We start from the raw sequence: 19,280 nt of genomic DNA on the forward strand, positions 1-19,280 counted from the left end.
TAAAACTGAGTCTGCAGTCGATTCGTCTACACGCGAGCACTTGTCGGTTTAAATTACTGTGATTTATTATTGCTAAATTATTTTTGTTATGTAAAATAATACTAAATTCTATTTATTATATTCTTGACCAATGTGATTTTTGAACAAACAACGATTTAAAACTACTTTATTTTCATATGCAATATTTGAATACAACGTTTCTTGTAAATGAGGATATTGGAAGCAAACAAAGCCACCTCCAAAAAGAAATACTCAAATTAACAATCTTAACGTGGAAAATGAAGGAAAAGTGATTAATCATTCTAATTACTACTGGCAAAAATATTCCATTACTTTTAACAGATAGCACTGCCATTAGGGTAAAAATTCAGTTTTTCAACAGATGGCACTGCAATTGAGGTAAAAAAATCAACAGATGGCACTGGCATTGGGGTAAAAAGGCTTTTAAAAGATAAATTACTTTGAATAAAGCAGTAAGAGTTTGGAAATTGGAATAAAGTTGTGGCGTAGTAGGGTCGATCTTATAAACTTTGCCTCCTAGCACGCGATAGTAATCACAACCCATCTCAAACACAACAACATTTGCATTTTTAGGAATGTTGGTACCTTAGTCGTAAAAAAGACTAGCCTAAAAATATTTCAACAAATACCGCCTCTAATGCAACATGCTTGGGATAGAGATCGCAAATATTGAAGGCATGTGAAAAAATTTTTTTTTTTTGGGTAAAAGCTAAAAAAATGTTTTGGAGTTTTCTGTGTTTGCTCCCAACATCCTGCCACCTATTTATGTGATTTTTCTACAGTTCCAATATATGTCTAAAATAATCTGTCGGAGTTATCACATTTTACACTTACTATAACGAGCTACCAAGCTTTCAAGTAAACCAATTATAAAATAATATACATGTATGTGTAGTAGGTTGAAACCTTTTTTATTTACAATAAAGTTAATAACAATCACCGCTGTGTTTCATTTATGCTGATTTTTTAACTTTACAAAAAAAAAAATATATATATAAATATATATATATATATATATATATAAATATATATAATTCTGTCAAGAAGCACGTTGATCGCCATGAACCTATGTGTGTTTCTGTTATGTTAAATGGATGTCGTTGTCATTGCGTCCAAAAAGCGGCATTTCAAAAAAGCATGTTTTTAACTGCCTTCAAAAATAAAATAATATACAATATAAATTTATAACACTCTTATCATTCAACGTTCACTATATTTAATATAACTTAAAAAAGAATAAGTGGTATTACACAAAGCGAACGATGAACGATAAGGAGAGTGTTCCATTACCACACCATAAACTTAACAATGATTTTGATATACAAAATATAATAATTTGTCTTTATTTCAATATTCTCGTAACTAATTTTGTTGACTTATTGGAGTATTGGTATCACTATGTAAGGTAAAATTATTCGCTGGTAATTGAGATAAAAGAGAATCAATTCCCGAAGAGATATAGGGAATGATAGGCATGATTCCTTCTTGCTTCTCTTCATCATTACTTGGTCTTCCGCTTGTGACTTCTGCTGCATCCACCGGCGCTCCAGTCGAATTGAAGATATCCAAAGCATCCCATGGACCAATGATGGAGCCGGCGGGAATCAGATGAGATAGATTATCTCCAAAAGGTAAGCCTATATAATAAACGAAGAATATGAAAAAATATATATAAATATAAAATAAAATAACAACTACAAGTCTGTTCACAATTATTTTACATCTAGTTTTTTTTTTAAATTATTTATACTGCCAAATAAATCATTTTTAAAAATGTTCACAGTTATTTTACCTCTAATTTTATTTGACCAGCAACCGGATTTCATCGTAACCAACATGTCTGCTGGTCAAATAAAATTCACGTGAACAAATTACAAATTTAGTTGTTATTTTATTCAAATAACTGCATTTCCATCAAGAAATGTCAGTACCTACAAAACTTTAATCTAATTAATAATTATTACTACCCATCTTATATCCATCCCTCACACATTACATACTTTCATCCTTATAATGGGTATCTCAACTTGATTTAAAATATCTATCATTTCTCTTGAAAGAATATGGTCTTAGCATTCCAGTGCTTACGACCTGGCATTTGGCTGGGTTAAGCAATCACTTTATACACTTGTGTAACATTCACCATCCTGCTTATTATTTAACATCCATATTGCATTAATTCTTGAAACCTGTTTGTATACAATGGTCTCGGAACATTCAACATGTGAGTACGATTTTCAATACGTTTGGAAGTATGGCTGATTGTGACACCACTAGTTGAGAAATTGATGTAGTATCTATCTCGTATTAAGCTCACTTTCATCCTTATTAGAGTATAGTTAAAAGCAAATTTCTCATATGGAATTAAGAAAGAGATTCCTGAAATGACTTACCAGCTAAGATTTCAGTAAAGTTGGTGGAATTCGAAGTGATGAAGGAATCAAAGTCTACAGGCGCTATTCCCGTTATAACTTGCCCGCTAACATTGGTCTGGACCGGGATGGGAATATTCCCGAAGTTGACAATTGTCCCGTTGATACTTTCCGGGTTGAAGAATGACAGATCCACCCGTTCGTCACTAAAAAATACAAAATAACTACTTAGAACTTAGGCACATACTTAATTACAACATTTTGAGTGTGTTTACAAATCTGTTTACAAATTGTTTACAAATTTTACAAACACTTTTTACAAACACTGTTTACAAATTGTTTACAAACACTTGTTTACAAATCTGGATTATCTCCAATTGAATCATTTTATTTTGATGACTTCTCAACCTAGATGAAGAAGAATGTGGAAGTTACGACTGTCATAGGCTGCTTTAAGTGATCATTGATGGGTAGAATTGGTGAATGTTACACGTGTGTAAAGTGGTCACTTTAACCAGTCTATGACGGTCGTAAGCCCCGTAAATGCACAGACTTCCATATTCTTCTTCATCTATGTTAAGATGTCAAAAAATATCACTTACTACTTAACCATGTCCACTCCCAATGTTAAAACACACTATCTGCGGGAAGGGTAATTTTACCGTTTCACTCGACTGGCGGTGTTGGGCGGGAAGCGTAATTTTACCTTTTCAGTCGTAAATTGCGTGTAAGTTATTTTTACGCATGACAAGTGCGGCATCTTTTGATCTCATTTCGATGTATACAGTATGGTTAAATGTTATCACTTTTTTTCAGAGATGTTAATCTCTATTTTAAGCGTGAATCCAGCAGCAGATAGTGTGTTTTAAGAACATACATTTATTTTATTTATTTATTTAAATTCATTACATACACAAGTCATATATATAATTCCCGATGAGTAATTTCCATTATATGGGACATGGGATTGAAGTTAACACAACTTAAAAACAAATATAATGTCCAATTTGTATTGTATAATGTCCAATTTAATTTGTCAAACATCCAATTTAATTACATTTAAAAGAAAATCTTTGTTTTTAACGACTAGTTTCGGAAGCTATGGTTTCATCATTAGGTCTAAATATTTTATTTTTAGACCTGAAGGCGGAAGCATAGCTTCCGAAACTAGTTATCAAAATAAAATAAATATAGCTCCAGTGGTAAAAAACAATTGTTTTCTTTTAAATTTCATCAAGTCTTACCACAAAGTGAATTCCGAAAAAAATAATTAAATATCGAATTTAATTTGTTAAACATCAAGTTTGATGTGTAAATAGTTCAATTTGATTAATTGATTCGGCAGTTATTTTGTGGTAAAATCTATCCATTTTTAATTAATGTTTAACTCAAAATACCACTTTTTCTTAAAATCTACTGTGACACGATGCGGAATGCATTGAAACACGTATTTACTAAGTAAAACATTGATTGAAAATTGTTGGAAAAATGTCCAATTTGATTTGAAAAACTTTGATTATCCTCCATCATTCCGGATATTCGAGGTTCCACTTTTACTTGTATTAGATTATTTTTTGCACATAAGTTCATACGTATGAACTCGTACTTTGAGCAGCTTTTGTAGCGAAACGGGTTCAGTAATGGAACGCCATAATATCATTGTTGTCACAACATCTCAACCGCCAGGGTCGTTTAGCCATGAATTGGTAATAATGATCAATTAGGCTTGTTGGAAATTAGCACTCTCGCTATCATAGAACATTGTGCTACCAAGGAGACTCCTTCTCCTATTACGGATGTGGTGATAATGAGTGCCAATACTTTGCACATACAGTATGATCCCACATGGTATTCCGACGTAAGGCATCGCGAATATTGTGTACGAATGTAACGAATTATATTTGTTAAGGAATTTTTAAATAATGTACTGTTTGAAAATGATGCAATGTAACGTGTCACAATAGATTTTAAGATTTAATAGTGGTATTTACCAAGTAAAACTGAAATTAAAAATTAATAGATATTACCGCAAAGAGAGTGCCTAATCAATTAACGGAATTTGAAAATAGTTAGACCTATCATAAATTTGATTCAGAACTTAGAAATCTTCGGAGTTTGGACAAAAACGCGAAATTTTGTTAATAATATTATCCATATATATTTTTTTTAACTAAGTAAAATATGTAATTAGTCGTATCAAAAAAATATTTGTGTGTATACAAAAGTATGCATATTAATTTTAGCTGATAATGCAAATAATCATTTTTTTATTTTACATTTTTATAACTTATCTGCATATATACCAAATATGTCGTCGCTCTCCTGTCTTATCTGGGTTTGCACAAATTCCGCCGGAGAGCGCTTTTCGTGTTTGTGTTAATATCGTTAATTTGATCTGCAATGTAAACCGTTCGCCCGGCAGAGGGTTAATTATTTTCCTTCCCTTTTTATTCATTCCCTCGTCCGCGCCCAATGGTGCAGTACGTTCTATTGATGCTGTGTTTTATTAATCGTTAATTGAACGAAGGGATTGTGATCAGTCCTAAGCTACATGTTAAAATAATAACAATCTCCTTGTCGGTTACTTAGTGTAATACCACTTAAAAGCTATATTACACAATATCAACAATGCTTTTTAATATACAAAATAATATTTGATAGTTTAAATAGCGCCATTTTCATAAATTCCATCTTGAAGGATGCTTACAAAGATGTGACTAATCAATCAATTATTATGTGAAGAAAATAATGATATATTTTGTATAATAAAAGCATTATTTACTTTTTGGTATGAAAATATAACACTCTCCTTTTCATCCATCGTTCACCTTTTGGTATTTGTTTTTAAAGTGGTATTACACAATGTGAACGATGAATGATAGGGAGAGTGTTAAAAAATTATAGATAAAAAACTAAATGTCTTCAATCGAATCTTGTTACATTACCTCGTTTAACGAAAGGGCGTTAAACGAGGTCACGTAACAAGTAAATACTTATATCTTGGGAGGGACTGTAATGGTATCAAATTAAAAATTGTTTTGAGAGTGCATCATGTAAGAAATATCAAAATCGTACGAAATTTCTAGGAATAAAAATAGTACTTCATACTTAATATTCCCCTTAGGGAATTTCACAACTAGTGTCAATACTGACAAAGAGTTTTGTGGATCTTATTATACATTTTTTAAATACTTAATATCTATTAAATTATGAAAGTTACAAGTTTAGGGATAAAAAAAATATTGCATCAAAATTATATGCAAGAATGGTTATCAAATATGATCCATTTATTTAAAAATTCGGCTTTAAATTTATGGAATGACATATTCATTACTTTAAAAAAAATCTAACACTTGTATCACTAAATGAGTGTCATTAAGCGGTATTATATAAGTGTTTAATTTTTAATTATACATTTTATTAAATTGACAATAGGTTGTATATAATAATATATAGTTTTCACATAAGTCGGACTCAGGGCGGATTAAAATATTTTAGCTCTGAAAATATTACACAATATTCAAAAAGACATTTGTGGTTTGGGTAACCCTATACAAAGAAATATCTGTACTTACGTCGTATTGCTTATTGTGTCATTATCTCCTACGTCTGTCAGAATTCCCACTTCATAAACGTACGCCTTGATAACGTATCTGAAAATAAAAATATCGTAAACACTGTATTCAACCTTTTCATTAATTGATTCGGCAGCCCTTTTTTGGTAATATCCATCTTTTTTTAATTTCAGTTTTACTAAGTAAATACCACTATTGCTTAAGATCTATCGAGACACGTGTTTCGATGCATATCGCATTACGATGTTTGAAAATGATGTGGAATGCATCGAAAAACGTAAATCTACTTATGGTAGAATTTTTTTTAAATACATACGTTATTCAATACATTGGAATTTACGTTTTGTATTGAAGATTTCCACCCGTATTATAAGAGATTAATGATATATGTTATGTTATGGAGATCGAAAATTGGAAAGGTGTGGTTGTCAATCATGGGTAGAATGGTGATTGTTTCACGTGTGTAAAGTGATCACTTAATCATAGTTTCAAAAGCACGTTTTTGACAGCTTCCAGAAATTAACTACTACTATGTACTAGCACTACCATCTCGGCGTTTCCCCGCAGGGTTAGGCAGACAAGATGGCACACCACGCTCGTCTGTCGTAAAATGCACTACTAGCTTCTGTTACATCCACACATCGAGTCATACATGCCCTTCGATTACGTAGACTTTTGACATCACCAGATTTTAGGTTCCGATTGATGGTCTTTTCCGGTCGTCTTTGTTCTTTTCTCCCGTTCACATTCGCCAAATAAGTTTTCATAGACATTCTCTCGTTATCCATTCGCTCCAAATGTCCATACCACTTATTGACTGTTTAAAAATAACGATTAACGAATCATTGGACCAGATGAATCTTGTAATTAAAAAAGGTATAATAAAATATTTATAGTTTCTCAAGGTAGCGATTTTGAAAAAAAATCATGGAAATTTTAAATAAGTGTTTATTATTTCCATATTCTTATTGACATCTCATCATAGATGAAGACGGGGCTGACGACCGTCATAGGCTGGTTTAAGTGATCACTTTACACACCTGTAACATACACCAATTCTACCCATTATTGACAACCACACTACTCAAATTCTTATGTCGTCAGCCCAGTAAATGCCCAGACTTCCATATCCTTCTTCATCTTTGATGAGATGTCAAAAAATAATATGAAAATAGCTCCTGTAATTGGAGATAATCCAGATTTTGAGTGAGACACACTCAAAATGTTGAAAATGTATATTATTTAATATTTTAAATGTCTTAATAATGTTTTTTTTTTGTTTTCCGGTGTCAATATTAGATAATTACTCCCCAAACAATTTTACATGACTCCCATCCCTAAACAAACTATGTTTTCGCCAAACAAATATTAATTTTCTTATCTCCCATAAACATTCGATACGTCGTCTATACACAAAATTGGAATTTTTCCTTTTCCATTGTAGATGGAAAAACAGATTTGGCGCGCGAAAAATAACACCCAACGCAAACACAACATTTAATGGCTTACAGCACCACATTACCGAACAAATGCAAAGTTGTCAAAACGACGAAACCAAACAGTGTGAACTTTGTCTATCTGCGTTATCCATCCGTAAATTTAAAAGTTCAAATAGGAAAGTCAAATTTACAAGTTCAAATGGGAGAGTCAAATTTACAAGTTCAAATAGGAGAGTCAAAGAGTAAAATAAATCGAACGTAAGTACTTACATATATACGAGTTGGGAATACGAATGCTTCGAGAAATAATAATAATAAAACCCTTGTCCGCACCCAAATGGTGCATAGGGCACTGCTTCATATAAACGCAGTGTTATCTTGATCGTTTACACATGAAGGAAAGGTGATCAGCCCTCCGCTTCAGGTACCAGTCCAGGGTAATATTAATTTAATATTACAGTGAAAAAATCACTTATATTTATTTTACCCCCCCTGGGAATCGAACCCAGGACCTCCAGAACGGTAGCCGAGCGTGCTGACCATCACACTACGGAGGCGGACAAAGACAAAGGCTTCGAGAAAAATGGAATTTAATAAAAATTTTGAAGTTGTATTTCAGTTTCACAACATTTTGAGTATAAAATTTATAAAATAAACGTACAATGTGATGACAATGTAAATTGTCTCTCACCACTGTTTATTTTCCCTGGAAAGGGTTAAAGACCTGTGGGAATATTGAAACCCACAACAGATGCAAATAAATGACTTTCATACGTTTCTAAATATATTTAAGGATCATGTAAGATATATCGTTTCGACTTTTGTTTCAATAATCTTTGTTCACTTACCTGGGTTTGTTTACATAGGATTTGTTTACATCTAATTAAAAAACGTATTCAATTCAACCATAGATGGTTCCAAAAACTCGTATGGGAATGAAGGTACTTAAAATAGAAAAGAAATGGCAAACATTCTCAATTTGCAAGTTTTGTTCAGTAGTATTCATGAAATCCATCAAACTTCCTCCCTTAGTTTCTCCCTCTATCTCCTTCCCTAAACTGCCCTTTTCCTTTGCCCTCCTTATTATCATCCTTGTAATATATGGTTTTGAAAATGTCAATTTGTAATTTGTATTTTATATCTTACAAGGGCCCAGAGCAGCCGTTTCTAAATTGGTTCATGAGCTTCGAGAATAGGTGTCTGCGGAGAATTTTAGGCGTGCGGTGGTTTGACTTTGTGAGGAATGAAGAGATAAGGCGTTGGACGCAGCAAATCTTGGTCACAACTGCCGTCAAGAAAAGGCGATTCATTAGGCTTGACCATGTACTCCGCATGCCTCCTGAGAGCCGCCATCAAGCTTGCCTATTTTACAAGGCATCAGATTCGCGCCGCCCAGGACGACCACTGCTGACAATTCGTCGGCAGTTCTCGTCAGAACTTCGGGACGCGGATCTGACTTGGGAGGATGCAAGGGAGCTGGAAGCTGACAGAAAAGCCTGGAGACAGTTTGTGGACTCCATATGCTCCACCTAGGGAGCGAATATGGTTTAATAATATTAATTTCATATCTACCCTCTGATTGCAAACAGCTATGTGTGGTATTCAACGTTTTGATCAATATCACTAGTCTGTTGGTGGTTGGTCGGAAGATATTGCTTTTCAGCTATAAGTCCGCAAATGTACTTTTTTTCTTTTCTGTACATAAAGTTTAAATAAATAAATAAAAATAGCTGGAGTCGACTGCAGAAATTACCGACAAGTCTTTTTAAGTCTACATTAATCGTATCGAACGAGGAATGTTGACACATCAAAGTTTATGTTTTAATGAATTAGGACTATTCTGCTTCAAATAGAAGGGAAATGACAGGAAAGAGCTTTCGACAAGAGTGGACCTATGCTTGTTCCGTGAGCGTTGCTAGATGGTTTTTTAATGTTTTCAGAAATTAATAGATCTAAATTATTATAATTATTATAATTTATTTTATTTATTGTTTCGGCATTAACTTTGTTGTAAGACATGTTATAATGATTAAAGAAAACACTTGTTTTTTACCACTTGACTTTTATTATAGACTACATGTTTCAGAAGTTAAACTTCCATCATTCAGGTCTGTATTATAACTAAAAAATAAAATATAAAATTGTTCTATAAATAAGGAGAGGGGAAAGTAACCCCTTCCCCTTATTTTCCCCTCTCCTTATTTATAGAACAATTTTATATTTTATATTTTAGTTATTATACAGACCTGAATGATGGAAGTTTAACTTCTGAAACATGTAGTCTATAATAAAACTCAAGTGGTAAAAAACAAGTGTTTTCTTTAATCATTGTATTATAATTTATATTTTTATAAATTTTTGACTTCATTTATAATTAATTAAAATGATAAGCTATGAATGTCCGTATTTTTCCGATTTAAAATCGCTAATTTTTTATTGTGTAGTGACTACCCAACACCGGGACGCGCGTTTTATTTTAGCAGCGGAAGGGAAAGGTTAAGGACTGTTCTTCTTAAAATATATGAGCAATGAAAGGTTATATTTATAAAGAGTAAAGAATAATGTCTTACAAGTTTTGTTCTGTAGTATTGCTGATATCGCTGGAGTTGACTATAGGAATTACCGACAGGTCTTCTGAGGACTGACGTGTCTCCGAAAGCTCGCTCGATAGGTCGACTGGAATGGTTGATGCACTATAAACCATCGCCAGTACAAAAAGAGTTACCTGAGAACAAAATACCATAATTATTCGACATGTGAAGGAATACTTCCCAACTCTCAACCATGGAAAACTCAAAAAAGTGTTTTTGTGATTTCCAAGTGTAAGGAATATAAGTGACATATTGGTAACAACAACATAGCCGTAATCGTGTGCATATTCACATAGTCTTGCAAGCGGATGTTAGATTTGTCTATCATAGAAACCAGTCACTCACTTAGAGCTACCTAGTAACACATATTTAGAACTAACTAATTAACTAACCATCGCGACGCTTCCCCGCAGGGATAGGCAAAGAGAATCGAACGCCACACCACTCTGTCTTTGCAAACATTCTTTGCCTCTTCCACATTCATGCATCTCCTCATACATACCCGACGATTACTTCGACTCCTGACCCGGCCGCTTTCAAGTATTTTACATACCTGATTGTGCCTCCGATGTTTTCCTCGGTCTTCTTCTGCTTCTTTTTTCAACTACATTTATCTCATAAATTTATTTAACCGTTCTTTCCCCACTCATACGTTCCACATGTCCATCTCAACACCACACCTTTCTTAATGTTATCGATAATGCTTATCTCAGCCTTACATTCTTTCCTTATTTCGTCATTCGAACATCTATCAAACATAACAGTTGTTTTGCCACACATTCGTCTGAGGGATCGCAATTCGACTGTATTCAGTCTGCTTTCATCCTTATTTTGTTACCTCCATGCTTCGCTTCCATACATAAGGGTTGGAACCAGGACTCCGTTGTGTACTGCCAGTTTAGCCTTCGCTGATAGATTTTTATTTGCTAAAAAATATTATATTTTGATTTATCTGATTAGCATTAACTATTTATTTATTATTTATTTGATCAGCATTAACTGATCAAGCGGTATGTTTGTACCGGCGAGATGAGATTTTATCTAATTGATGTGCCGACATCAATTTTGTAACACTTCATAGTTACATATCGCTCACTCCTTTCAACAACGTGTGACGTTCGATTAGCTCTGCCTACCCCTGCGGGGAAGCAGCATGATGATAAATATAATTGATTTATTAATTAGATGCTTTGGTAATCATACATTATAAAAAAATAAGTGAAAGTAATTAAATGTATTGCTAGTTTGTCATGAATTTTTTATAATTTTTTAATATTATAAATAGGCAAATATATCTCCCATAGTTGTATATTACAGAAGCCTCCACTTTTTTTAAGGAATGACCCACAAAGCCTCTATGTGTAGAGGGTTGGATTGATGATGGGTACAAAAGACAGATTGAACACAAATCTTTCTTGAATTTATTTTGCAATTGGCGGGAATTGAACCCGCGACGCGAGTTTCGCAGTCAAGCATTTACCCATCTACGCCACGGCGCCTGTCTAGAGATGAAACATCTATCGTTTTCATAAGAAAGAAGATGGAAGTCTGAGCATCCCAGGGCTTACGACCTGGCAGTTGGCTAACTTAAGTGATCACTTTATACACTTGTGTGACGTTTACTTTTCTTTTCATTATTAAACATACTTTATACTTTTTATACTTTTTGAAAGATGTCATTTTGCATTGTTGTTGGATTTATTTCGTATGTTAGTTGTTATATGATAGATTTGGAATTTTTGCTGACGGCGAAAAATTTGTGAAGTAGTATGAGGATAATTTGTAGTAAAAGGATATTTAAGCGGAGGGCTGATCACTTTTCCTTCATGTGTTAACGATCAAGATAACACTGGGTTTATATGCAGTGCCCTATGCACCATTGGGTTGCGGATAAAAGTTGAAGAAAAAATTAAGGATGTCATTTAAGTCAGTTAAATGCCAGGTCTTAAGCCCTGGGATACTCAGACCCATTTCTTTCGTTAAAAAACGATGGATGATTCATCTCAAGTTATGACACCCATGTATAATATTGGAAGTTTTATCACTACGTCGCCTCCCCGCAGGGGTAGGCTGTGAAAATTGAACGCCACACAAATCTATCTTAGCCAACAATCTTCACTTATTCTCCATTCATGCGTCTCCTCGTACTTACCCGCCAATTATTCCTCTGATAACCTGACCACTTTCAAATACTTGAAACACTCGACCAAGCCAGATTTTCCTCGGCCTACCCTGCTCTTAATACAACTTCATTAATTCCTTATTTCGTCACCTGTTCAATCGTACATTGTTTTTTCCACACATTTGTCTGAGAGATCGCATTAAAAATGCATTCAGTCTACTTTGACCCTTCTTATGCCAACTCCATGCTTCATCTCCAAACATCAAGGTTAACCCTAGATAACTAAACATTCGTCCACGCGACGACGCCCTTCTTCGAAAAAGTCAAGCGCACTTGCTTCCCTGCCACCCGGACCCGCCAGGCTTTGTTTACGGAACAGTGATTTATTATTAAATGTCTCTTACATTCATTCCTAATATAATAATAATAATAAAACCCTTATCCGCACCCCAATGGTGCATAGGGCACTGCTTCATATGAACACAGTGTTATCTTGATCGTTTTTTTTTACACACGAAGGAAAGGTGATTAGCCCTCCGCTTCAGGTACCAGTCCAGGGTAATATTGAATAAATATTACAGTGAAAAAATCACTTATATTTATTTAACCCCCCTGGGAATCGAACCCGGGACCACCAGAACGGTAGCCGAGCGTGCTGACCATTACACTACAGAGGCGGACTATTCCTAATATACCAAACTTAAAGTCATGTAACCGGTTACTATTTTAAATTAATACTTTTAATTAATTAAAAGTATTAATTTTTAAATAGTTTACTTTTAATTTTCACGTTTTCAATTGCGTAGTACGCCTGACGAATGTTTAGTTACTATGTTTCTATAATTATAGTTTAGTTATCTAGGGTCTCAATCGTTAAAAAACTGTCAAATGAAATGTTAATTTCTCAGAAACTCTCAAATTCGAGAAATATTTATTAAGATTGCATTTTTATTAGATGAAAATGTTTTATGGCGTTAACAGCAAATTTTCGCAAAATTATCAAGCTGGACATCCGTGTTAGAGAAAGAGACGCCTTAACAAACGCACGTTTGAGAAACAATACATATCCATTCGCAATATTGAGAATATTATGAAGCATAACTTACAATAAATGATTCCATTTTTCCTGAGTGAACAAAATGACCAAACTGATTTCATTTGTGGTCTCATTTCTTATTTAAGCCTTCTTGGATCTCGTGTGTGGGAGAGTGTTTGCACGAGTATGTGTGTGTGTGTGCACAATTCTGTGTGTGTTTGCGTACGTAGAAGGATGAATGTCTCGGTATTGAGAGCACCCCTCTCCTTGTGTTAGTGAATGAATATGAATGTGCGCGCTCACCAGAAAGAAACTCATCACAGAATAAAGGTTTTTATTAATAAAGTAGATTAAATATATCATAATTATAATATAATTCATATTTGAAGCACTAACTTGGAAATTTCACATTTTATAACTTACTTGTTTTCAAATCACTATAAATATTAATCACTACGCAAATTAAATCACTAGAACTTCACTAGAGACATCTATTGGTGAGATGAAATATCATTCTTCATCTTTGATGAGATTTCAAATATAATATGAAAATAACTCCTATAATTGGAGATAATCCAGATTTGTGAACAAGTATCTGGACACACTCAAAATGTTGTTAATATTAGTCTTCATACATATAAATACTCTCAGCAAAGATAAAGAAAAACCAAGAAGTCAGGGTATTTATAAGGGCTAAGGACCTGTCATAAGCTGATTTAAGTCAACCCAGATTAATGAGCAAGGATTTGAACAAAATCAAAATGTTTATCACAATAACAATTACTTCAGCAGTGAAAAAAAAACAGCACGTTTCGAATACATTTTTCACGATTCAGTACAGTTATTGGCATACTGACACTAATTGGGTGTGTAACTCTATATTTTTTCAAGATTTTCCTAATATCCTTTTCTGAACCGTTTTACAATTATTCACGATACAAATAAACCGCAGTGATGACCGTGCACACAAAAATTGTTAACGTAAGAGGTATAAAAAGAAAGAGTACAAATATTGTAGACGAATGTCCATGTGTGTATATGTATAAGTGTATAAATGTATAAATGTGTCAATCATGACCAAAACCTCCTTCTGCTTGTATTATGCACCGCGCACTGCCTTCTGCGCACTCACACCAAAACTCTACGTCAGCGCTGGTCAAAGCCTTAACTTTTTTTTTAAATATAATATTATATGTATATATATATATATATATATATATATATATATATATATATATATATATATATATATATATATATATATATATATATATATATATATATATATATATATATATATATATATATATATATATATAACGTTTTATAATATAATATTTTTTCTTTGTAAATTGGGTGTAAATAATATGTAAAGTGGGTGTATAATAATAAAATAAACAATGTGTTGCTTTTTAATTAAAGTGACAATAAAAGTTTATTCTTAATTAATCTTTATAATATTTTTCTATCTATCTATCTATCTGGTTCTAACAGCTCAGAATATTATATTTTTTCTATCTGATGTATTTTGTTTTATTCAGTGCGACGCATGCGACATTTGGTGGTAGATCTGATATATATATATATATATATATATATATATATATATATATATATATATATATATATATATATATATATATATATATATATATATATAATATAAAAAAAGGAACATTAACCGTAATAAACATTGCATTACATTAACACAAATAGTTACATGAATTAAAATAGAGCCACTTAAACAATTCCACATTTATGATATAATAACTATTAAAACATTAAGAGATAAAAAATAAATAAAAAAAGAGTGGGGGTGTGTGTGTGTGTGTGAGGAAGGGAGTAAAAGGGTAAGGGTATGGTATAAAAAGTAGAATTTGAAGGAAGGAAAAGGAAAGGAGATGAATTAATGAGAGTGGCTAAAGGATTTTTTTTCTACGTAAGAAGATTAAAAATGGGAATACATTTATAAAAATACATAAAATGTCCAGTATATTATTTAAAATTCTCCCAGTCTTAAAAATGGCCATATATGATAATTGCAAGCAGCTGCCGCGCTGGAGGCCTCAGGAACGATTTTCAGCTGGGTTAAAAATGAATATCATTAATTTTTCACTCTAATATTTATTTTAATACCACCCTGGACTGGTACCTATAGCGCGGGAGTGATCACCTTGCCTCCATATATCGATCAAGATAACACTACATCAATACGGTAAAGTGCCCATTGGATGTAAGTAAGGGATAGAATTATAAAACCCGGTTACCATAATTTAAACTATAATGTAGTGTAGTGCGTAGTGTTCTGGAGGCATGCTTTTATGTATGTGTGAAAATTGACTGAAAAAATACGTTTAATTTATATATATTTCATATATTTTTACATGTTTAAAAGGGTTTTAACAGTGTAATAAAATGAACATTCATATAAAAAATAAACAAAGCAAATTATTTTATAAACTCAAATGCCGAGTTTGTAAAAACAACAAAGTTTTAAAGCAATTTAATTTACTTTAAAACGAGTTTTTAAGAATACTTGAGAATTGTTCAAAACACTCTTTTCCATACTTATTCTGACTCCAAATTGTTATTGTCTAATTCAACAAAGATACAACTCTACTTAAGCCCAGTTTTCTGTACCTTTCTTAAATTTTCAGTCACCTGAAATGTTTTTTTACTGCCTTATTTTACCGCACAATTTTATGATAAAAAAATGGCTTGTATTCAAATATAACATATAACATCTGTAAGATTTAATAATAAAAAAATAAATTGTATGATTTTGTGTATTTAAAAAATATTAATTTCAATAGATAGCCTTTATATAATATCAATATGATCTGGGTATTTCCAGGGCTTCTGACCTGTCATAGGCTGAAAATTAACACAGATTTGTAAAAAAGAGATTTGAACGCATTTAAGAGGTTGTTTATTTCAAAGCATTGACAATCTTTTCATTAATTGATTCGGCAGTCACTTTGTAGTAAATGAGAAATACTAAGTAAAACATTGACAATCTATTAGCGACTGTGTCGGAACCCCATTCCGAAACATCCGAATTAAAACATTGAAATATTTATAACGTCATCCAGGGTAATAAACGGCCTCATTCGTGTTATTTTTCTTACATAAGCCATAAAAATATGTTTTAAAATATAAAAATTCTTTCCCTAATTTAATTAGGCATTGTTATAAGTTTTTCATATTGAATTATCGCTCGTTAGAAATCTGTATACGTTAGTACCGCATACAGAAACCTAATTTATGGGTATCCTGCGTGTTTGGAATACATTATTTTTCCCCTACCAACCTACAATATAATGTAATATGTTCCTACATTTATAGTATACACACGGAAACCCAAGTATTTAACACATACATTCTCCATATCCTAGAGTCACAATGTCGTTATTGCACACACAAGTAATTAAATAATATTTTGAAGTGAAACTATTTGAGTGCAGCAAGGCAAATTGGATCAGACCAAAAAGTCAAACGTTTCCCCTTTTCGGAATTCAACCAGTTGAAAGGAAAGAGTCGGAGAATCGTTTCTGTTCTCTCCATCACATACGTAATAGACAGCCAAGACTGTGTTATTACGTAGCATATGAATCAGTAGACGCTTGCATATTATACAGTACATTAGCTTATTATTTTTTACTGTTGAAGGTGCAGCATTGTTGGGAAAGTGCTGGACAAAATGTTGACGAGTGGTGATTTCAATATCATCTTCAACTCGGATGAAGCTCAAACGTTGATAAGATTTTCGGATGAAAATTTCAAGTTAAAATTGAATATTGACATCAACGTTGTATTCTCTCGTTATTTAAAAATTTGATTATTTAATTTGTTTTTTAATTTTACTTAGTAAATACCACTTTTTCTCAAAATCTATTGCAACACGTATTTCGATGCATTTCTCATCGTTTTCAAAGACCGTATGTGAAGCTTATTCCAAATTTAGGATATAAAAAATAGTGGTATTTACTAAGTTAAACTTAAATTAAAAATGGAAAATTTTATCACAAAGTGACTGCCGAATCAATTCCTGAAATTAGAAAATTTTAGTCTTAATTAGTTATACCATACAACAGCTATCATAAACCCATAATTCCTTTTTTAAATTATTAGAATAATAATACAAACTGATGAACGAATAAAAAACTTAATGGAGATTATCTTCAATTAAATTTCACAAAACAATTTTGTAATTCTAAAATGACAAAATCGTTAACAAATGCAAAAAGGGCAATGCGTAAAATCAACTGCTTCTAGAATCTTAAGATTCCTTTTTAAAATAAAATTAAAAACAACCTCTTACGATGTTAAATATTATACATACAGTATTCGTGTTCGAATATTTCTTCACTCTGTGAATATTTTTAATTAAACGATTTATCTTTTTTGTTTTTGATGTGGAGAAATAAATTTAAATTGAGAATCTCTGAATCAACTCTGATCTGTTGCATAACACATGCAAGGAGCTCGCGAAATGTTAAAAGTTAACGGTCAACATCTCTTCTTTTCGGCTGAACAGAGAAAGTAAAGTCCACCAACACCAATTTACTTTTTTTTATTTTATATGTCTATAGTAACTTATTAGTGTATGGACGGAGTATACGAGCTACAGTGTGATCCGGTGTTTGACGAACTGTGGGACACGCTGCCTTTAGATATTTCTTTATTTAAGAAAAATATATAAAAAAAGGCAGAAAGGAGTCGCGAAGTGTAATTGGAACTAGAGATGTAACTTTCTCGATTACGCGATTCGAGTGGTAATCGTAACTTTTTTTAAATGTCAAATATATTAGGAGCTAGAAATACACAAGCAAGTTTGTGTCCTGATTAACGCGTTCAGCTTTAAATGATCGAATCTAAAATCTAAAAAATAGATACAAATTTCATGCTGTAACTCGTTTTTTTATCGATTATTTAATCCGATTATCAATGTTGAATTAAAACTAGAAATTAAATTGTAACAACGAATTATACATGTACTTTTTACATATTTAAATGAGAAATATTGTTATTTTTATTCGAATGAATTTCTTTCTTGTTAGATGAACGGACGAAACATGATTTTTTTATAGAAAAAGAAAATAAATAAATAATGACATAACTCATTGAATTAATGAAATGACATTTTTAAGTCTATCGTCATATTTCGTCAGGTGATAACATCTCACGGTAAGCTGGAACACATCGTTTTATTAAATTACTTATTTCGGTTTTTTCAACACAGGTTTTATTTCATTTTCATCATTTCGATGGGTTGTTTCATGATTTTTTTATCAAAAACGGAAGTGAGAGTATTTCGCTGACCACTAGGCTGTTCTAGAGTCCTCTGGGACTCTCTTTTAGACTCGCATTCACAAAAAAAAAAACCTTTTCGGCTCGATATGTATGCACATATGAAAGATACACATTTTAAAACCATCACTCTTTTCAAAACATCTACAATGTCAATTAATTTCATTATTTTGATAAACTAACAAAAAAAACTAACTAAACACCACGCTACATCTCCGCAGGGGTAGGCAGAGAGAATAGAACGCCACACCAATCTTTGCACACAAGCTTCACTTCTTCCACATAAATACAGCTTCTCATATATACACTACGATGATTCCGACTCCTGACCTGACCACTTTCAAGTATTTGAAATATTTGATCATGCCAAACATGTCTTCCTCTGCTTCTATTACCACATTCTCTTGATAAATATCATAAATATGCCTCGCAAAAAGCTGTAACATGATTAAAAAACATAAAATGTATTAAAAACCTAATGAAATACGAGAAAATATAAGGGGACAGAAAGCGGAGTAAAGGGTTATGAAATTATAAAGATAATAATAATAATAATAACCATATCCGCTCCCTAGGTGGAGCATATGGAGTCCACAAACTGTCTCCAGGCTTTTCTGTCGGCTGCCAGCTCCCTTGCATCCTCCCAAGTCAGATCCGCGTCGTGAAGTTCTGACGAGAACTGCCGACGAATTGTCAGCAGTGGTCGTCCTGGGCGGCGCGAACCTGATGCCTTGTAAAAGAGGCAAGCTTGATTAAGGCTCTCAGGAGGCATGCGGAGTACATGGCCAAGCCAACTGAATCGCCTTTTTTTGAC

The 19,280-nt window shown here is 32.7% G+C and overlaps 1 protein-coding gene across 1 annotated transcript; it reads right to left on the reverse strand.

Annotated features, from left to right (window-relative positions):
- Nucleotides 1-1,234: 1,234 nt before the first annotated feature.
- On the reverse strand, nucleotides 1,235-13,264 carry LOC148308913 (uncharacterized). The gene is made up of 5 exons (XM_088260917.1): nucleotides 13,227-13,264; nucleotides 9,978-10,132; nucleotides 5,969-6,046; nucleotides 2,415-2,599; nucleotides 1,235-1,658 (listed from the first exon to the last, which is right to left on the reverse strand). Exons 1-5 carry the CDS (start codon nucleotides 13,239-13,241, stop codon nucleotides 1,384-1,386), a joined length of 708 nt encoding a protein of 235 aa, XP_088117043.1. The 5' UTR covers nucleotides 13,242-13,264; the 3' UTR covers nucleotides 1,235-1,383.
- Nucleotides 13,265-19,280: the final 6,016 nt, after the last annotated feature.

This window comes from Brachycentrus maculatus, unplaced genomic scaffold, assembly GCF_059751285.1.
Source record: "Brachycentrus maculatus isolate JH-2025_06_01 unplaced genomic scaffold, ASM5975128v1 h1tg000144l, whole genome shotgun sequence".
Taxonomy (NCBI): Eukaryota; Metazoa; Arthropoda; class Insecta; order Trichoptera; family Brachycentridae; genus Brachycentrus; species Brachycentrus maculatus.